Source organism: Neophocaena asiaeorientalis, unplaced genomic scaffold (assembly GCF_003031525.2).
Source record: "Neophocaena asiaeorientalis asiaeorientalis breed wild unplaced genomic scaffold, Neophocaena_asiaeorientalis_V1.1 scaffold692, whole genome shotgun sequence".
Classification (NCBI taxonomy): Eukaryota; Metazoa; Chordata; class Mammalia; order Artiodactyla; family Phocoenidae; genus Neophocaena; species Neophocaena asiaeorientalis.
In genome coordinates, this window is record NW_020172814.1 from 1,291,036 (window position 1) to 1,314,142 (window position 23,107).

Genomic DNA, 23,107 nt, shown 5'->3' on the forward strand with positions numbered 1-23,107 from the left:
TTGCCTTATCAAAAGCTTCAAACTCCTAAGAGCTACACTACTGTCATACAACACCACACTAGTGGGGTGTCAATACAGAAATATATATATATATATATATATATATATGTGTGTGTGTGTTACATATATATATATATATATATATACATACACACACACACACACACACACACACACACACACACACACACACACACACATATATCTTCCCTGGAAGGGAATAAGGGGATACCAATGTAGGAATATTGTATTTTTTTCTTTTTTCTGTCCTGTAGAATTTATCTAGATTTTTGATTTTTGGTAAGGAAATACAAGATTCCTGAAAACAGATTTACTCTGCCACAATATGCAGCTTGGTCATAAAGTGCTTACCTTTTACTGCTAAGTACAACTAGGATATGGAAATCACATCTTGGTTAAAATAAGAGACGGTGCATTGCTTTTCTTTTCCTTGTTTATAGTGTAAAACAAGTTTATATTCATTCCTCATCCTCTTTAGTTCGTTTAGTTGAAACACTCATGCTTTTCTTGATAATTTTTGAGGTTTAGATTTTTGCCTGTATCATATTTTTAGGTAGAAAAGATAGATGAATGAATTTACTCTGAGGGGCATTCTATTTAATTTCCTAAATGTATCTTTCAACTTAAAACACAAAATAAGACTCTACATAGCATGAATTCTCTGGAGCACCTACCTAGTGGTGTGCCCACTCTAATCCCAGACACACACAGATCAATCTCAAATCCTCAAATCACGTGAGCTCTCGGCAGTTGCTTAAAGCATCACAGGCCACAGATATCAACTTTCAACACCTAGCGTCAATTCTAATCTTCTGTAAAATATTTCTGATGGTAATTTGTTTAATCTTTAAAGTGCTTAGAATAATGTAATATTTTGACTAAACCAATGATATTTCCTGAGGTAGTACAGCTAGGAAATGGTATCATCAAGACCAGAAACCATTCTCCAACAGCTGCCCTCGTGTTCCTCCACTTCACCAAAATAAAGGATGACCATATAACGTATTATCCAAACCAGCACTTTTGAGGGTGGAGGTACAAGAGGCATAATTAATTACATCATGCCAGCTGATGTAAACCAGGTCTTGACCCAGGAAACCAGGTCAAGTGGCTTCTATGTGCTTCCAACTTGTGATAAACCATTTGTAGGATTTGAGTCCTGGTTGTACCACATACCAGCTGTGACCTTGGGCAATTACATGGTCTCACAGGGCCTCCAATTCCCTAACTACAAAATGGGTATAATAACCTCTCATTTAATTATGGCCAGATCTAAGTAATAAAATACGTGGCATATAAAAAATGAGTTATATCTGTGTAAGATACCAATAATTGTATTACTGTGATATGTATGATCATTCAGGCAAAAAACTAAAGACCATACCCAGAAGGAAATAACAATTGCATTCTGGGTGTTTCCAAGTTAATTCTCTGTTCTGAAGAAGTGATCCTGAAGGTCCAGAGGTGTCACTTGTTTTAGAAAAGCACCTGTGGGTTGATGAGATACTTAGTGCTCTGCAAAGTACAGCCCGAAAAGTCCTCAAATCTTTAGTCTCTATTACAGATTTCCAGTTTAATAAGTGTTATAAATATATAGCTTTTATTGAATGTTCCTCTTTTTTGGGCACTCTGCTAGGAACTTTTCAAACTCTACATAGGTACCTCTAATCCTCAAAATATTGCTTATATAAATATATGTAATTTATTGCATCACTGCATACATATAAATATGGATAATCTTTATATGTGAAGAAATTAAATGCCTTTCTCAAGGTCAAATAACTAGTGAGTGGAGAGAGAGAGAGAACAGTGACCATGTATCAGGCACTGTCTCAAGTAGACAAATGCAAACATGGTATTTGTGTTGTGAAGTCTACAGGCAGAGACAAAAATTTATTCACATATTCTACAAACATAAATAATACTGCAGTTGTGAAAAATGCTGTGGAAGGATTTGATGGAGTTAGAAAATCAGGGGAGACATTCCTGAAAATGTCATATCTGATTTGAGATTTAAAGGATTATTATGAGTTAACTAGGTAATGAAGGGTGAGGAGAGCTTTTCAGAAAGCCATACGAAGTGCATGTGCAAAGGTCCTTTAGCAGGAGAGGGCATGATGAGGGAAATTGTGACACGTGCAATGTGGCAAGATCAATGGAATCGCGTGGGAATGCGGTGAAAGGTCAGGATGCAGAGGAGGAAGGGGCCAGCCCACTTAGGGCTTGGAGAAAGGAATCTGGACATTGTCCAAAGAAGAACTCACTAACAGGTTTTAAGCGGGGGAGTTCAGATTTGCCTTCTGAACAGATCACTCTGGCTGCAGGGTACAAGTCGCATGGGATTGTGTCAGAGTTGACGTGGCACGGTCAGTTAGGCCGCTTGCACTATGTAGTAGCATTAATGGAAATGGGAGAAACTTATGGATAATTTGATAGATTTGATATTTACGAGGTAAAATTGGGAGGATTTGAAGCATGCTTGGGTGAAAATCAAGAATGATGGCTTGGTTTCCATTTTTGTGCACTAAGTATGATGGGTTAAGAAACAGCACAATAGGGCTACTTCTGTGGGTGAGCTCGTGAATGAAAGTTTGGATCTGGTGAGTTTGAGGTAAGTCTGAGATATCCAAGAGGGGTTCTGACGTAAATAGACAATAGGATATGCACGTTTGGTGTTCACTGGAGATGAACGGGACGGAGATAATATTTATGTCTTATCACATTTAAGGGGATAATAAAAGCTGGAGTTATGGATGAGATTGTGTTTGGGGAGAATAATGAGATAAGAGAGAGCCAAGTATGTATTTGAGGAACTTGAACTGACCATTGCTGGGAAAGCTGAAGCTAATACTTAATGACCATCAGGGAGGCTATAAAGAATTCCTGTTTCTAGATGGAGGTGAGAATAGGTGGCAAAAGACATTCTAACCAACCCTGAGAAATGAAGAATCTAAGTTTATCAAAAACTTGAGTAGGAAAATGTCTGAATGGATCCTTTCCTGGGGCTAGAGTCAGCAACACCTCTTTGCCAAGGACATAGTCATCTCTAAGCCCATTCACTGCAGTACTTCTTATATATACTTGACAACATTCTGCAGTAGTTTGAGTGGGATTTGACTTGCTTCTCCTTATTTGGAAAGAGGAAAGGAATTCCAGGTCAATGTCTCAAAGTCAATCATTTGGGGAAAGCGCAAAAAAGAGGAAAGCTTCCCTACATACTTGGCCCAGCAAGTATTTCTAGAAACCTGAGCACACCTGGAGCCCCTCTATGCAATATTTTAGATATTTGAGAAATGGAAAGCAGTGGATAGAAAAAGTGCTCTGGAGCAGTTTTCATGTGGTAGAGAAAGTGAAATAAAAATTTTTGAGGGTAGAGCTAGACAGACCTCACACTAATCTGTATTGAAATTAGCACTTTATCAAGTGAGGAACTTGCCCTAGTTGGTATACTTTCTTAAAGAATACCAAGGAGTACCTAGAATCTGACTTCCAAAATGTTCACAAGTGTATTCTAAACATGATGAATCATATGAGAAAAATATTTTATTGTTGAGTTTTCTGACTGGTATAATGCTCCATTTAAGAATACAGCTTGGCCAAAACACATCCAAGGACATAGCATGTAGTTGTTATCATTTCCTAAGTATTTCTGGGATTTGGCCCCACTGTTTCCTCAGCACTGAATTTGGAAATTGAAATGTCTTTGTACACATGCCTCATCGACACTTAAGCCGACACTCCTTCAGCGTGTTGAGTATTTTCCATTGCTTCATGCCTCACTCCTTGTATTTGTGAATCACTTTCCATTAAATTCCTACTACCACCTCTTTTCCTTTTATAAATAAAACGTGTAATATATACATGATTATACAGACCTATATAAATATATGTAATTTATAGCAATGCAATATATACATATATAGTATATACTATATATATATATGGCTAAAACCCTATCAGAATTACACTTAATTTATAGACTAAAACATACGTTTTCTAAGAATATACAGTCTTCAGCTATTTTAGTGTGTGCATTGCCTTTATTAAACAATCTCACTATGGGATTTGGAATTCACATACATTTAAGTAACTGTATATTAATATAAGATTTTTTAAAAGACTAAGACTTTACACCATGTGTGTATTTCTTTCTAATGAATGTTGTATTTCTCACTCTTAAATAAAAAAGCAAAACAGTGGAGACAAGAAAAATACCCGGTTCCTTTGTCATGACAGGTTTTCAGGAATCATTAAAGCTAATGTAACCTTATACTCCTAGTTTGCCTGTTACATAAACGAACCTGTACATGGCCATGGAAGACTATTTGTTGAAACTGGATTCCTCAGAGACATGTGCACACGGAGCATAAACTTCAGCTCCCTTTTTCATCATGTCTGAAATGTCCAATAATTTTGTTCTTCCTTTGTCCTCCCAAGTTTGTCATCAGGCAGAGCTTCTCAAACAGCGTCTTCAACAAAAGGCTTGTCAGGCTTTGTCTTCCAGATTTAGGTCCAATACTTAATCATGACAAATTCCCAGCTGATGGTCGTGCCCGCTCATGTCCCCACAGGGCCTCGCTTAAAACAGCTGGTTTAAAACAGCACATCAGTATGTCCAGACCTCTTCACAGGGTGACTGAGGGCCGGTGTCCACCACCTCGTGAACAGGGAGGGCCCACAAGACCACAGAGGGAAATCGATGCTATGTTGTTCAGAAATCATTACAAATGGAAACCATCCTCTACACAGCATTTATTTCATTTACAGCTAAGCTTTTGCCCTTCGTCCATATTTTTGCTATGTTGTTTTGTTTTGATATTTAAAGCATATGTGTCATTATCAGCAGTTTTTCAAAAATTCTTGTTTTGCTTTCTGGAGTAGCAATGTCAACCACAGCAAAAATCAAAAACGAGCTCCATACAAAAAAAAAATACAAAGAATTTGGAAAAAGAAAAGAATTTCTATTAAATAGGTATTGTTATTCTTTTGAGAGAGCTTAGGGGTAAGATTTGTTTTCCCCCTCACCGGGATTTCTTATTTTTATTGCTCTTGGTTCATTCTTAATTTTATTCCTTATGGTTATTTTTTTCTGCTTAAGTAAAAAAATTTTTAGATTATTGCTTCTGTGTAGGGTTGAGAAAAAGTAAGATGTTTTTATTCAGCCATTTAATATCTGGTCTTTAAATGATCTCCTGTACTCCTTTATTCATAAACAGAATAGTGAGAATCCCAAGAAAAGTAAAAATAATCTGGTTGATAATTTTACTTTTTCTGTAAGATGAGACTTGCATTCCAGTCTTATTTGTTTTTCAGGATACCAGACATTTTGACTATTTGACCATCTGTTGCATATTTGAAGTAAATGTCAATCCTAAGTTTTTATACCATTCAGAGGTATAAAGAGATATAAACCTAAAAAGAATGTCTGAGAGGGATTTTTGGAAGGAATGTGCTGAGAAATTATCACTTTTTTCTTGTACTCAGCTCTCTAGATAGCCACATTGGTATTAAAAGCATCATACTGTACAGTGTAGACTGTTTGCTGGCACCCATCGTGATGATCTGTATTTGCAGATGTGTCTTCCGGGTGTTATAATGCATTTCAGGCATCTTTTCTCATCACAATCCCATGTAACCACTGGCATGCACTGAAGAGATGGCTTTCAGATGACTGGGATGTATTGGTGGCAGACACAAAGCTAAGACTTATATGATCCTAAAGGCTATGAGAAAATTCTGCAGTTTTCTGGCCACAGCCCAGAGGAGACAGATGAATTTTTTCTTCAAGATCATGTGGCTGATCTGAGGGTTCAATACCTTCTCTAGTAGAGTTCCACATGTTTTTGGAGGTAGTAGAAAGATTATGCCTCTGGGCACTGTCAAGATATACATGGTGAATCTTGTTTGTTTGTATGCATACGTGTATTTGTGTGTGCATGTGTGTTTATATGCCTGAGTATGTGTGATTGCATATGTGTATTAAGAAGAGGTTGAAGAATTACTTCTAAATTGCCAATTAATTACCACTAATTCTAAATGATGAAATAATGGAATGATTTACTCTGAATACCCATATGAGGAGAATGTGTTTGCATATATGACCTGTGCAAAAACATATGATGGACATCATGTAAAGCGTATGTCTAAAGTAGCTTTTATTGGACATATCATAGAATTCAAGCATCTGCTGTGTTTATCTTTAAATTTTAATATGCTGATTTATCTTTATGTAAATGTATCAGTATGGTTGTTTTTAAGCTCTGATGTTAAGATAATGGCACTCAAAGTTTCCCAAGAGATAGAAAATATGAAGACCCTATTTTAAGTAAGCAATAGACTTTATGTCTAAGAAAAACTTTCCTGTGGATAGCATTTTAATAGATGCCTTGTTAATTATTATAATGCTTTGGTAAAAGTTTTCATTAGACTATAAAAATCAGTTGTTCTATGGAGAACAGTATGGAGGTTCCTTAAAAAACTAAACATAGAACTACCATATGACCCAGCAATCCCACTACTGGGCATATACACTGAGAAAACCATAATTCAAAAAAAGTCATATACCACAATGTTCATTGCAGCACTATTTACAAAAGCCAGAACACGGAGGCAAACTAAGTGTCCACCATCAGATAAATGGATAAAGAAGATGTGGCACATATATACAATACAATATTACTCAGCCATAAAAAGAAACGAAACTGAGTTATTTATAGTGAGGTGGATAGACCTATAGTCTGTAATACAGAGTGAAGTAAGTAAGAAAGAGAAAAACAAATACCATATGTTGACACGTATATATGGACTCTAAAAAAAAAAAAAGGTTCTGAAGAACCTACAGGCAGCACAGGAATAAAGACGCAGACGTAGAGAATGGACTTGAGGATACAGGGAGGGGGAAGGGTAAGCTGGGACGAAGGGAGAGAGTGGCATGGATTTATATATACACTACCAAATGTAAAATGGATAGCTAGTGGGAAGCAGCCGCATGGCACAGGGAGATCAGCTCGGTGGTTTGTGACCACCTAGAGGGGTGGGATAGGAAGGGTGGGAGGGAGACTCAAGAGGGAGGAGATATGGGGATATATGCATATGTATAGCTGATTCACTTTGTTATAAAGCAGAAACTAACACACCATTGTAAAACAATTATACTCCAATAAAGATGTTAAAAAAAAAATCAGTTGTTCTAAAAGTGTGGTCCACATCAGGATCACTTGGGAATTTATTTGAAACACAGATTCTCAGATCACACCTCAGATCTACTAATTGGGCCCAACAACTCACAGGTGATTCTATTGTGGGCTAAAGTTTTTGAGAACTTCTGATGTAAGGCATAATATAATATGGCCCTAGTAAAGATATTCATACTGTCACAAATGTTAAGTACCCACCCTACATACAAGGGCAGTAAGGAGAGTAAGACCTACTTTGTTGAAAATAATTAAGGATAAAGTGAATTATAACATTTTTATATACAAATAGTCCAACAATTACGCAGATTTAAATTATCCACCTCTGCAATCCACTGTAATTCTTTCTGGACACAGACACAATTTATTCACTAACACCAGACTTCCCTGGTGGTCCAAGCTTCCAATGCAGGGGACATGGGTTTGATACCTGGTCAGGGAACTAAGATCCTGCATGCTGCAGGGTGTGGCCAAGAAAAAAAAAAAAAGTGGATGAGATATTCACTAACACCATCCCTTATCTTATAATAATAACTTGAAAACAATACTCATTTTAAAAAATCCTTCAGTATTACTTCTAAACATATCCACATTTTCAGTAAATGTATAGTTTAAGGATTCAGATGAGCTGCTGGGTAAATGCAAGTACAGAAGATGGGTGCCTTTTTTCCTTCACAGTTTCCCATGACTCACTGTGTGTGTGTGTGTGTGTGTGTGTGTGTGTGTGTGTATGTGTTTAAGAAGCCAAAGAATAGATATTCTAGAATGTCACTACTTAATAAATATCTATCTATATTCCACAACTTACCACATTGGGCTTCCTCCATTTTTGGATGAAAAAGACTGACATATATTATAGAGTGGAAACTTCTTCCATTATGATGGCAAGATGTTTTTCTCCTCTCAGTATTTCCAACCACCTAGTCAGGAACAGCATTTGACAATTCATCAATACAGTATTCAATTCAAATTCTAAAAAATGAATTGAGAACGTTTCACTGGGACAATAATAAACTAATGAGAATTGACAGAAAATGCAATTTTTTCTTTTTTTTTGCTAGAAATGATTTTGGTTTACATAAGGAACAGTAATTCACAAGGGTGGACTGTGGCATAAAAGGGAAAATTTCGGAAGTGGGTAGCCTTCCAAAAACATCATAAAATTAAAAGAAAACTAGAGTTCACTGAAGAGTCTCTCCCATTTCATGCATTGGTGTCTAAAGATTATCTTTAGATTAATCTAAAGGAAGCTTTCAAATGTTCAGTGTTTATGCTTTTTCTATTAAAATGCAAGCATCTCCTGGGACTGCATGCCCACTATCAGCTAACATCATGACAATGTTTGCTAAGTAAGGACTTGTGCTAATGGACCAAAGAAAATGTTCTGAGGAATGTGGGTAGTTGAGTGGACAACAAGGAAAGGATGATAACTGCTATGGAGAAAATGTAGGACACTTAGAAACAAACCATATATTTTATAATTTCTTGGAGAAACTTTCAATGTCATACTACACTAAAAATTTTTGGCCTTTAATGTATGGGATGCTGCACTGGCCCCAAACTGAAAAGAGTGGTTCGTAACATACAGCGGTTGTACAATTTTTCCTTGTTTTTCAAAGTGTAAAACATTCTGAAGGTCATCCCTTCCTCCCAGTATGATTATTTTTTATTTCACAAAAATCAGTTAATTTGGAGGAGAGCGAAGCTGTATGTCAATGAATTGGTTGCAATCTCATCAGGCAATCAGACGTGAGACCAACACAGCTGTTGGAACAGAAACAGCCAGGACGATTCTAGTTAGAGGACTGTCAGGAACACAGAGGCAAAAAGCATTGTTGTCACGTGGGGTGACACCAAAGATTTATTAGTATATTCCTCCAAGAGATATTTAAAATAAGTGCTATGTTTCCAAAGATTATGACACAGTGTAATAGTAATTCTTTCAAAATTGGGTGTATAAAATCTACTTTTGATACTCTGAAGCAACATATACCATATTACATACTCAGACTTTGTGTATAATATATTTATTTGCATACAGAAATATGTATTTCTATTATACATTTTATTACTCTATTTATAGAATATGTATATTAAGCATACAGCATATTCCAGGAAGATACATCAAATATGCACACAGTTCATGCTGTAGCGTGCACCCTTTTAAGAGAAGCATATTTAAGAGGCATGGTATTATATATACATGCTGAACATACATTTTGCACAATTCATCCAGCTTTGGGTGCTTCCCTAATCTATTTGCAACGCCAGTGCTGTGATTGTTGAAAGGGATACTATCAAACTGGGGAAAAGGCAACTACCAGTGAACTAAGTAGGAGAAAATAAAAGTAGATTGCATTTCTAAGTATATGTTGCCATCATTTTGAACTCCCGTCTCTCCCGACGTCAGATGTTTAGGGTCAAAAAAGTGGTGAATGGAAAAAGAGCAGGAATATGTGGGACCTCCAGCTTTGACATTCAAACCAGAAAGCTTATCTATGTGGCTTATTATACTGATGACTTTGTCCTACCACTTGGGAGCTGACATTAAATTAATGATGAACTGGTAAAAAGGCAATCATTTCTTTTTTCAAGAAATGAACTAGCCTTTTCACATTCTTAAATTCCTCTTCTTAGAAGACCGCTCTGGGATATTTACATTATTGCTATGAGGAAAGAAGAAGTTCTTGACAGATATTTACCTTTCCAGTGAAGATAAAGGAGATGAATCATAATGTTTCTGAAAGAGGCTGTTAAGGTTTTTGACAGGAAGAATAGCAGCTCCAATAGAAAGTGAACATATCAACTGCAACCATTTTAATAGCCAACTACTTCAACTTCAATTGACTGGACACTGTGGCAATCATAAGTGGACATTAAGATGATGGAAACAATGTGCTATGTGCATGGTCTGGTGATTTTGGCTATATAGATGTGTCTTGTGTTCCCAGTCTGTGAATTACAAATACACCAGACTCAATGGATGACAGTGTGTCTGATACATGATTGGTGAACATTAACCTTTTTCAAACAGATGAACAATTTGCATTGATATTCTAAGAGTGAAACAGGATTATTTTCCCACTTATATAAAGCAAGCTCTCGAATCCCTTAAAATAGGTCAGGGTTTCTCAACTTTGGCACTGCTGACATTTTGAGCCAAAAAATTCTTAGTCGTGGGGTCTATCCTGTGCATTGTAAGCCGTTTAGCAGCATCCCTGGCCCCTATATTCACTAGATGCCAATAGCCCTCTCTCAAGTTGTGACAACCAACTATGTCTCCACACACTGTTAATGTCCCCTGGGAGGAAAAATGGTCCCTAGTTGGGAGCCACTGAAATAGACAAATCCAGCAATAGTTAATGCAAGCCTTTGGATGCAGTCTCCATATCTTTCTAATCATCTACTATTTTCAGTATTCTTTCCATTTTTTCTGATTCCGGTTTACAAAGCTTCCATGATGTGTCAGTCTATATTCAATTCCTTTCTTTAATTTTTGATTGTTTCTCTTTCAATAAGGTTGTGGTAGATACGGTGGAGATCAAGAATAGAAGGAAGAAAGGAGAGCATGTGATGGCAATGGAGAGTAAGAGGCAGTTGGATTCACGATGAGCTGGACTGCTAGAGAAGGCAAAAAAGGACCCAAATCCTGAATCCTCAATCCTTGAATCCAAAGAGTTCATCCCAACTAAAGTGATACGTTGACTTGAAGAAACAAATTAAAAATATGGCTCTTAAATGTAAAAGTTTACATTAAGGTAGAATAAAGATATCTGTATGAACTGATGCTGTATGTTTATAAATAGAAGATTTAGTTGGGGAAGAATGACTGAAGTTGTTGAAACAAGAAGTTATTTTTATAAAGGATAAGTTATATACAAAAATTATTGGCAATTTGCTTCTTACTAATTGTTCTTTTTTGTTGTTATTTGCCTTGTGCTTTTTTTTCAGCTCCCAAAAGTTTTGAGATGCCATCAGTGAGGCAAGTCACACAAAATAACTCTAACTGAAGTGCTAAAGTCTAATACTGCCAAATTCATCATGCAACTCACATGGATATTACCGGTCAAGTTATCATAAAGCCCATAAATCTAAAATGTAAAATTTGTAAAGGGCTTTATAAATTTGATTTCTATTGATTGGGCTGTCTTTTAAAAATCTGATTGGAAGACTATAGCAAATATAGTAAGACAAAAAAGTTGAGGGGTAAAAATAACTAAGTGTGAGTCAATGTAATTGTATATTTATTTGGGGTACCAATAAAAAGTCTTACATAGACAAGATTTATATAAAGCCGCCGTTGGGTAATCGTTTCTGATATGACTTTTCTATGGTCTAGAATTTTTTAAAAGGGTGAGAAGTGGCACAGGTGCAGCCACTTATATTCTTTCAGATTTTGCTGAGCTCACTTGGCCTGTTTAGGTATCCGTAACATTTCTGCCATAAAGATTACTACTTCTATTGACAGAATTTTGAAGTTAAAAAATTTTAGGGAGAACTGATGATTTGAGGGGAAAAAAAGGTGGTTTCAGTATATGTTTTTTAATTACTCTATTTTTTTTTCCCTCCATAGGTCATAGGATGGTTATAAACCTCACTTATCTATAAGTTGAACATCATCCTTTAGCAAGCATTGAGGAGAAGGTCTTATTCTCTTGGGACTGACCCAAAAGTCATTGGTGCCACGTGAATAAGTTAATCCTATTTAAGATTCCAGATGAATAAAGCAGCATCTTCCTGCTGACAAAGGCCAGGAGTTCATTTTTACAAGTTAGCATGTCATACATAGGTTAGGCAGATCAGGTTGAAACAGGATGCCCTTTCAACCTTCTATTTTCTTATCTCAAAATTCACCCGCCCTCAGTAAACTTTCTCCAACAAGAATGACCATTGTTCAATTTGATGAAACCTCAATTTAAAAAATGACTTTGGTTTCTCAAGCAGGTTTATATATTACGTAGGCTATTCTATTAAAATAAGAGGCTAGTTTAGTAGAAAACCAGATTGGTGAAAATATTTCACATGAAGAATCATAAGTGAACTAAATCCTCACAGGGTTTTATACCCCCAAAGAATGCAAAAGACACAGTGGGCAGGGGTGAAATACCCTTTTTCATGGCTGTCTCCGTATTTGGTGAAAGTCCTGCAGATTTTGCCCTTACACAATGTAAAACAGGGAAGTATAAAAACCAATGCCATATGAGAAAAATAACGATGCAATGTAATTAAGTTTTTTGTTTGTTTGTTTGTTCTCTTTTGATGGTGGGAAAGGGAAAGGCAAAAAAAGATAAGCATTTATTATGTTGCAATTCTCCACATAAAACCAAAACAAGTGAATAATATATGTTAAACACTCCGGAGGCCATTTCTACATCCTTTTTTGATCTTCTTTGTTCACTTCGCCATTGTGTAATGGCTTTCTTTATGTTTAACTCTCCAGGTTAGTTTGTAACTGTGGCATTTCATCCTCATACGGACACTTGGGAACAAAAAAATGAAAAAAAGGGGTGAGGTTATTATTCTTTTTGTGCAGAGATAAAATTATAGATTCAGAAGCCCTTCTTCAAGAGAGTATGAGAAAGCATAGATCATTTCTTAAATCCACAGTTCCAACATGTCTCCTTAATGGTCTCCTTGCTCCTAAACTGACAGGGTTTAGAAGGTGCAAGTTTCAAACCGGAGCATAGGCACCATTAGAGTGTCACTGCTGGGCTCCTTAACTGCACATTCCGTGATAAGACTATAAAGTGCAATGGCAGAGATCTGAAAACTAGGAGCTCTTTTATTCTGTTTCTTTTTGCCAAGCTCCCCTTGACTACCTTCTTTCTTTACAAAGATGTTTTACCTTGTGGCGCCTATGTTCTTATAATGACACATGAGAAGGTGTTTAAAGGTCTTCTTGAAGGTGGCATTACAAAGTGCATAGCAGGCAGGGTTGATAGTGCTGTTGATGTAACAGAGCCAATAACCAATTGTCCACACTGTGTTGGGGATGCAGGGTGCACAGAAGGTGTTAATGAGCACCATGACATTGTATGGGGCCCAAGTGATGATGAAAGCCAACAGAATGGCCAAGATCGTCCTGGTCACTTTCTTTTCCCGGGAAGGAGGAGGCTTCTTTTTCGCAGGCTGCTTGGTCATCTTTACAATCTTGCGAGCAACAATGTTCTGTTTTTCATTTCCATTCTGACCTGAAGAACCAACTACCTCCACGGTGGTATTAGTTGGGGTACATGAGTCACCTTTTTGGGTCTTGGTGACAATTTTGATGCATGTCTGCTTTGAGTTCTCATCTTTGGAGTGGCCCAGGGAAGTGGAAACTGTGTTTTCATCCTGGGTTATTTCATCATCTCTCATATTAGAGGCGACAGCACTGACTGAGGTGGAATCATTGGAGCTTTCCTTTTCCTCCCCCTGGACACAGTTTTCCGTCACAGCATCCCTGGGAGCTTTGCCGTTCTGGATTTTGTTGTGCTCCAGGCCATCATCACTGCCAGGCATGTTGTTGTTGTTTGGTTTCACTATCCTTCCTTGTACCAGACTTGGAGAAACTGGATCTTGGTTGGCCACAGGCTCCTTTTTGTCCTTCTTTATCCTGCTCTTACTGGCTCGGGATATGTGCCAGTATAACACAGTCATGATGATCACAGGCAAATAGAAAGCTGCAATGGCAGTGCCAAAGGTGACAGCAGCATTGGAAAAAAACTGAATGTAGCATTCCCCATCCTCCACAGTTCTCACCCCTACAATGAACTGCCAGAAGAGAATGGCCGGAGCCCAGAGGATAAAGGAGAGAACCCAGGCAGCTGCAATCATCATACCTGCCATTTTTGTGGTCCGCTTGACGGGATAGGTGAGCGGTTTTGTGACGCAGAAGTATCTGTCAAAGCTGATGATGAGCAGATTCATTACTGAGGCATTGCTGACCACATAGTCCAGGGCTAGCCAAAGGTCACACACCACAGGTCCCAAAGGCCAGTAGCCAATCACAGTGTAAAGGGTGTACAAGTTCATGGAGAAAACACCAATGATGAGGTCAGCACAGGCCAAGCTGAACAAAAAGTAATTGTTGACGGTCTGGAGGTGGCGGTTGACTTTAATGGAGACCATGACCAGGATGTTCCCAATAATGGTCACCAAACTGAGGGACCCAGCCACAAGGACAATAAAAACCACTTCAAATGTCTTATAAGGACTGGTCAGAGCCAGGCCATTGTTAGAGGAGTTTGTTGAGTTATTCATTTTGTGTTCTCTAATCAGTAGCCAAGTAGCCAAATACACATTTAAACCTGCAGGGAAACAGAATAAAATTAACAAATACATAATATAAACATTGCTTTATAATATATCAGATGTCTCTCTTTTGAACTACAACTTTTACTCCAAAATCTTCCTTCTTTCTCCTACAAGTTTATTGTGACTACCTGCCTCAATTCCCCCTATGAAAAGCAAAGACTTTAAATGAAGGATTCAAAAGATCCTTTCAGGCTGGCAATGTATTTGAAGTCTGATGACATTTTGAATATGTTCAGATCTAGAACTGAATATCTATCTATCTATCTATCTGTCATCAGTCAATTTAACTGAGCATAATATTGATGAATTGAACTAAATAAGCCAAAATTACACAAAAAACTTTCCAAAGCATCAGGAGGTTTCTGGTATAGACATAAAAATTAATAAACCAGTAGGAGGACTAAATTATAGGGGAAGCATAAAACATATAACATTGTGTGTGACTTTTTCCACCAGGTTTCTCTAAGTGTTTTTCATAATAATACTGATAATGATAATAATAAAGATAATAATGATACTCCTTTTAGCCAATACATTCCCCCCAGTGAGTATTATTTTTTTCTGATCTCCATTTTACGCTTGTAGTTAGTGTCACATAGCATATTCTATGTAGTTAGCAATATTCCACATCCTGCAAAAGAAATTATTTATCAAATGTATATTGATATGATTATATGAATTTTCTGATTTTTTTTTTTCAAATCACTACCAAGTCTATTATCTTATTGTTCTTCCAGACAAATCTTTGGTACAGTCAGGCTAGAAATTATATTTGTTCAGCAGAACAGGGAACTGAAGCCCAGAAAGATTAACTAATTTATATAAGGTCACATATCAAGTCAATGATAGAGATAAGACTATGAACCTTAGTTTGTTCAATCATTCACTCATTCACTTTGTCCTCACATATCTATGAAGTAACTCATGATTAAGCATTATGATATACTCTGGGTATTCCCTGCTAATTAAGACAAGGTCCTTGCCTGTGAGAGGCATACGCTCTGGTGGCAGTGATGGGTTGGTAAAGGAGCAATTATTAAACAGGAGTGCACTTCCTGCTGCCCAGCCCTGCTGTGTCTAAGTAAACACATGTTCAACGTTTTCAGATAATATCATCGAAGTCTGGAGACAATTGAGCAATCTTTCATAAGGGACGCTGGAAAGAAAGTTGAGTTTTATCAAATGAGCTATGACATATTTCTGGGGACACAACCTCTGAAGGAAGTGGCCCAAGTTGACAAAATCAATGAGTTGTGTGTATCAGAAAGTAAGCATTGTTGAGCATTTATTTGTTGGCATTTTGAAATTGAGAAATCTCTATTTATCCAGGTCCCCATAATTACAAAGAAATACAGATGGGGCAGTGGTTTTCCCTTGAAATTCATGTAGAAAATTATTTCATAGTACAAATAGCATTTAAACGAAATGGATTATTCTTCTTGGAAAGCAAGTTATCTTCAAGTATATTTTTAAAAAACAATAACTTAGGAGGAATTTGGCCTTAATAAACAAGACCCAAAACTCAGAAGCCATAAGAAAAATATATGTAAGCACTATATAATTATTTGAAATTTTTGCATAAAAAAAGTAAAAATAAAAATTGGGAAACAATATTTGTAAAAGCACATGATAAAAAGTTACCTAATGTCCTTAATATAAAAAAGTTTTGAAATGAAATAAGGAAAGATGAGAATACTAACGATCTAAAACATTGATACACTCGCTAGATGGAAGACAAATTAAATGTTAAATTTTAATCATATGAAAAGATATTCAACATCACAATTAAAAAATGCAAATATGTTGTCATTAGTTGGGATATAGGAGGTGGTTTAGTTATTCCATGACCTACTATCCTGACCCTAACTCATCATTAAGCACCCTAAAAGGCAAAGACACCCAAATTCAAGTCACCCACAGACAACTGTAATATAGAGTGAGAAAAGAAAATGCAGACACAAACAGTGGAAACCATTTCTTCATCCACAGTTGTTAAAATTATTGGACATTATTGGTTGGAGTTATTGGGGTAATTTCCTTGCAGGGAACCGTATCTATATCTCTAAAAATGTAAATACATTTATAAAAATTTAACATTGAAGAAACACTTGTCTCAGGAATACTACATATAGGAACTTATATTTCAGCTATAGTTAGAAAAATGTGCAAGAGGTCTACTCAAAGACGTCCATTCAGAAATATTATAGCAAAAAAAAAAAAAACCACGTGGAAACATTAAAACAATTCATTGACAGAGGCCTCATCATAAATTTCTTAAGGAAAACATAAGGAATTTGAATTTAATCTCTAAGTCATGGAGGAACTTTGAAGAGTTTAATTAGGAAAGTAGTTTGGATGGAATGGAATTTACCATATTTTGTTTCAAAATTCTCCATATTCTGTTTTACCCATCTCTGTGAATCCTATTACCATCAAGTTAAAATTCTTAGCCATCTCCTGGCTTCCTGCCTCTCCCACACTTCCTGCAACCATGACCTGTCAACTCTACCTTTTAATTATCTTCTGAAGTTATACCTTGTTCCCATTTTCACTCCCATTTCCTTATGTTAGGCCCTACTTACTTGTATCATTGACAGAATTAGACCCTTGATAAAATTTATAATCTTGCCCCCTTGCATCTTTCCAGAAGTATCTCAGAACTTCCCTAAATATCCCACATTAAAGGCAATTACATGCAGTTATCCAAACACAACATTGTATGTTACAACTTCATGCCATTTTCCATCCTTGTCTGGTATCTTCAAAGAACCTCCCCCACATCCCCTCATCCTTAACATCCTCACATTTCTCACCTGTCTGCCTCCTATTCAGCCTTCAGGCATCATCAACTCTATGAAACCCTTTTGATAGCTTTTAGCCTAGCTGTTTTTTCTACAGCGTGCCTCATATCATTTTATTCTGTTCTGTTGCTCTTATTCTCCTGTTTGTCTAGAGTTATTTGAATATCAAGTGGAAAGCTGAGTAAATTATACTCCTCAGACTATACCCAACATCCTCATCAGTCTCTGCACGGTCCTCTTATTTAATCAATGTTTTCCTTCTTTTCATTGTTATTTCTCACATCCCATTACCCCGTCTCTCCTTTAGAACTTGTTCAAGTTGCTTGTACTATTTCTTTGGCTAGATATGCAACTCTGAAAAATATACATTTTTGCCCTTATGAGCTTAATTTACTAAATGATACTGTGTCTTAGATGTTGTTCTGTTTCTTTTTCATTCCATATTATGTTTTTATATTGCTCCAGCTATTTCCAATGTATTGCTTCTACTGATAATTCCATAGTGAGTAAATCATAGCATCTTTTCTGATACATTTCTCTAGTGATGGGCATGCAGTTTGCCTCAAACTGCTTGAAATGGTGCTGAAATTAAAATTTTCCTATTGTGTCATGGACTTGAGTTACAAATTTCCCTATCATATAATCCTAAGATAGGGACCAAGGCACTGGACGAAGGCATGGGTATAAGCCTTCTTCTGACTACAGTCATATTATTCTCTTGGATAGCTGCAGAGGCTCCTACTCTGACCAGGTAAGTCCTGTTTCTTAATAACCTTTAAACAATTGTTATTATGCAACTTCGTAATACTTGCCAATCCCAGAGAGACAGCATGCAGCTTTTTGTCTTAATTTCTATATCTCTGATTACTAGAGAGGCTGAGTACTTTGTTTCCTACAGTTAGTAGTCTTTCAGGTTTCAGTTTTCGTAGATCCCCTGTTTAGACCTTTGACCCAAAGGACACTGATTGATACACTGTCTATGTATTTTTCTTTGTCAGTAACAAAACTGTGAATTTTGACATCTGAGTCTTTGTAGCTCTACCATCCAGCTCACTGCCTCGAATATAACTGGTGCTCAAAAATGTTTGTTGAATCAATACAGGATCAACAATTAATAATATTAATTCAACCCCTATTTACCTAATCAGTGGAATTGTTTCAATACCACTGCTTTTGGTCATTACTTATACAATTGTTTATTCATGTAATTTATTTGAACAAAAGAATTTCACTAATCCAATCATTATTCTAATGACTCCTTATTAGCTAATATAACAGTAAGTTCAGAATTCTGACTTGCTTATAAGCTTGCTTTTGTCTATTCATTAGATAAGTTCATGGATATTTTTAGAATTGAGTTATATGTATGTTTCAAAATGTTCATTTTAATACTTTGATTGAAAAGTACCAAATATTAATTTTCCCAGTATCCTTTTTGACACTTTATTCTTCACACTCATTTTAATAAAACATAGAGCAATATTTATTTTATTTAAAAAATATTTTTGGTGACTTCCTCTGGAGAATTTTATATATATATATAAAACATTTAAGTTAAAAATTAAACTAGCTTGATCTCTTATTTTATGGAAATAAGAAACTGTAAGAATGAGTAAGGGATTTGGTTCTTGCCATAACTTCTGCTGAAAACAATAACTATTATTATTCTAAAACTTTACAATAACATAAAGCTTCATGATTCTCATGCTTATGAGCATGCTTTAATTTTCAATTAAAAAATAATTGAGGGGCTTCCCTGGTGGCGCAGTGGTTCAGAGTCCGCCTGCCGATGCCGGGGACACGGGTTTGTGCCCCGGTCCGGGAGGATCCCACATGCCGCGGAGTGGCTGGGCCTGTGAGCAATGGCCGCTGAGCCTAAGTGGCCGGAGCCTGTGCCCCGCAACGGGAGAGGCCACAACAGTGAGAGGCCCGTGTACCGCAAAAAAAAAAAAAATAATAATAATAATAATTGAAAGAAAAAATAATCTTAGGACTCTAAACATGTTATTTCACTTCATGTTAACAACTCTATAAAATATACAGAACAGGTCCTATCATCCCCTTTATCTTAAGAAGGAAGCTCAGCCTATACAGAGAGATTAAGTGAATTGTCTTGGTTTCAAGGCCAGTGAGCAAATGTCTGCAACTCAAATCAATGTCTTTACCCTTTGGTTAGATACTCTCTCTGTTTCTCTCCTCACTTGAGAATTATCCTTTACCCAACAGAGTTTGCTAGCTAAGACAGATTCCATTTCGGGGTCCTGGAATACTTATTCAAGTAAAACAGTAAATTTATACAGTGTTAACATACTTAGTTGCTATCGTACCCTCTAAAATTTTAGAGTTATAATATTTACTTGTTTATACTAATGCTATATGTAAAAATGGAAAACATTCACTTAGAAGCAAGCACAAGTATTTGAAGAATGGCATCCCTTTCTCCTCACGTGATACACAAGCCTACGTAAGGACTGTTCCTCTTCTATTAAAGAAAACAGCTTTCTTTCATAAAGCTCTAGGCACCTCTGCTGTTTACAGTTCTGTATAAGTTTTCACCTCTGATGTGGCAACACAGGATTTTATTAAAGCAATAATTGTTATATCATTGATGAAATAACATAATCACAACAAAGTAAACAATGAAGATGGCCTTTAAAGGACCCAATATCTTAATATGGCAAACGTATAATAATCCATTTGTTATTTTACTGTTAGTTTATGACTAAGTCCTGAAAATACTACAGAAACTTAAGAGAAAAAAAATTGTGTCCTTAGCTTCTTCACTACTTGAGTCCCTATATGTAGCAGTGAGGAATGTAGCGGTTTAATATTATCCTGGCAAAGCTGTGGGTGCTAATCTCTGCTCTTAATTATTAGCTATGTTTTCTTCTTCTCAAATAAGAATAATAGCAACCCTATTTTTCATCTAGAGTTGTAGTAAGATCAAGTGAGATAATGTCTCTGAACCCTGATCTATAAATGTTAAGCATTAAGTAAATACTATTAATATTTACTATTGTTAAATGAGTATAAATTAATCACCTTTCTTAACAGTACAGAAAATTGTGTGTGTGTGTGTATGAAATAGATTAAGAGTGAGGAAATGTGGGGTGTAGTGGTACTGGTAATACTAAGCTGTCATTCTCAATGATATGAAGGTATTAATAATATTAAAGAAGCAATGATAATAATAATACTGATAATAACGCGATTTAGACAACAGAGGATATCATGTCCAGGCCAATACTGTGACTTTGGACAGGAGATGTTCACAATGAGACAAACAGTTAGTAAGTGAGGTTCTGCACATGAAAATATGTGACATTTAAGATTAAAACATTTTTCTAAAAGCAATCATCATAAAAACATAAACAGGTAAATTGATATATAACTTCTCACAAAATTTTCATGTCAACTACACAGAAGTTCTAACATTGACAGTAACTGGTCTTTTGGAACTGTTACAGAGAAAATGCTAACTTAAATGATTTTTTAAAAATTTCATGGGGGACTTCCCTGGCGGTCCAGTGGTTAAGACTTGGTACTCGCAATGCAGGTGGCACAGGTTCAATCCCTGGTAGGGGAACTAAGATCCCGCATGCCATTCGGCGCGGCCCAAAAAAAAAAAAAAAAAAAACCTAATGTACATTTGAATACACAGCGAAAATCTGATAAAATAAATGGGGGTTTCTCCACACTCTGCCCAAGTCAGGAAAGATGCCTGATAGATAATGATCATTTTCACAGGTGCATCCACGACACAATAAGCTAATAATAAATGTATTAATACACATGTAACCTAAATGCTAGAATTTTCTGCATATTATTTTATTTAATTCTCACAATACTCTGAAAACAATAATCATCTTTTCCAGCTTTACAGATGACTGTGATCAGAGAGCTGGCAAATACTAGGGCTATGGTCCAAATTTAGGTATCCGACTCCTATGGTCACATTCTTTCTACTATGTCATACCAGGAAACAAAAGCTGATTTATTAAAAAAGCTTTCTAGGGTTTCCCTGGTGGCACAGTGGTTAAGAATCCGCCTGCCAATGCAGGGGACACGGGTTCGAGCCCTGGTCCGGAAAGATCCCACATGCCATGGAGCAACAAAGCCTGTGTGCTACAACTACTGAGCCTGTGCTCTAGAGCCCGCGAGCCACAACTACTGAAGCCCGCGTTCCTAGAGCCCGTGCTCCACAACGAGAAGCCACCGCAACGAGAAGCCCGTGCACCGCAATGAAGAGTAGGCCCTGCTCGCCACAAGTAGAGAAAGCCCGTGCACAGCAACGAAGACCCAATGCAGCCAAAAATAAATAAACAAAAAAATAAATAAATAAAATTAAAAAAAAAAGCTTTCTAGAAGAATTTTAAAAAATCAGGGAAAAAGGAGCCCATGATTGACAACAAGTGGACTCCAGGGAAAGAAGATATGTGGGTGCATAAAAAAATTTCAGAACAAGAAATCAAGAGGAATTCACATAAACCTGAATTTACGAATGTTTATATTTAAAGTTTGTTTTAAAAATGTAATCTTAATCTATATGCTTTCTATAGATTTCTAACTTCTGCTGCTATTTAAATACATTACTAAAAATGGCACAGTTTTCTGGGTTTTGTTTGTCCCTCTCTTTCAGAAACTGGTCTCTAAGAAGCAGCCTAATCATTGAGCAAACACTAGGGATAAAGTCATCAGCCTCGCCAGTGTTGCCTGAAATTCCCTCAACTGATAGAGTAATAAGGCCCATTTTAGCTTTTTAAATTGCATATATAAGGGCTAAACACCACAGTCTGTCCTGAGATAATTAAAAGTTGACTTCAACAATATTATGCTTAGATATCTAGCTTTCAGTATAAAATAACAACTATTATAAAAAATAGGAAAAAATATAAGGATGATAGAATAAAATATCAGACTGTCATTAGAAACAAGACTATACTAGGAACAAGGAGCTAGTAGATAGTCTAGGAGACTTACCCATATTTCTTCTCTGCCTTAAGAATGAAATGGTAATTTTACACCATGTTATCATCAATTAGAAAGCAAACGAAGCTTATTTATTTTTAATTTTGTAGTATATATTTCTAAATTAATATACTATATTGTATAGTATCTGATAAATTAAAATCTAAATGTGTAACTTCCCTGACATGGAAGAGTGACCATTGAGGTATATAGTCTATACTCTATTTTAGATCTTCTACACATTCAATCAGTCCCACTAATTTTTAAAATCTTTGATATGGGAATTTAATAGGCTTGAGATTATTCCTACAGCAATGATCAATCACTTCTGCCATCAATGGTGTTGGAGAGAAAAATAAAGAAAAGAAAAGAGATTTGGGGAGAGACTTTTTAAGGAAGTCTTGGGAAGCAAAGTCCCTTTTCTCTAAAGAGAGGTTTCAATGTACAGAGTTTTGATACTGATGTAGTAAATGATATAATTTGCTTATATTGTGATGACCCTTACAAATCTTGAATGTCTTTCAATTTTACTTAAAGGAAAAGAAGAGTTCTGTCCCGGGACCCAGGAGACAGTGCAGCTCTGATAGCTGATTATATTGACATTCCACACTCTGGTACTTTTCCAGCATCAGACAGAAATGGAGTAAATTTCCACTTTTTTTTTTTCTTTAATCAGGTTTTCTTTCAAGTGACACATTAGGAGTCAATACACATATTGAGAGCTTTTTCGATCTCCTGAAAAATGAGCTCCTGAATCTCATTACACGAGCAGCTATGCTGGGGGTGGTGGCCGCAGAGAGCAGTGGCAGCCCTGCTAGGAAACCAGAG

General features: G+C 36.4%; 1 protein-coding gene across 1 annotated transcript; it reads right to left on the minus strand.

The window, feature by feature from the left end:
• Positions 1-12,496: 12,496 nt before the first annotated feature.
• CHRM2 (cholinergic receptor muscarinic 2) lies at positions 12,497-14,503 on the minus strand. Its single transcript, XM_024741640.1, has one exon. The coding sequence runs from the start codon at positions 14,454-14,456 to the stop codon at positions 13,056-13,058; it is 1,401 nt and encodes a 466-aa protein (XP_024597408.1). The 5' UTR covers positions 14,457-14,503; the 3' UTR covers positions 12,497-13,055.
• Between the last annotated feature and the right edge of the window lie 8,604 nt (positions 14,504-23,107).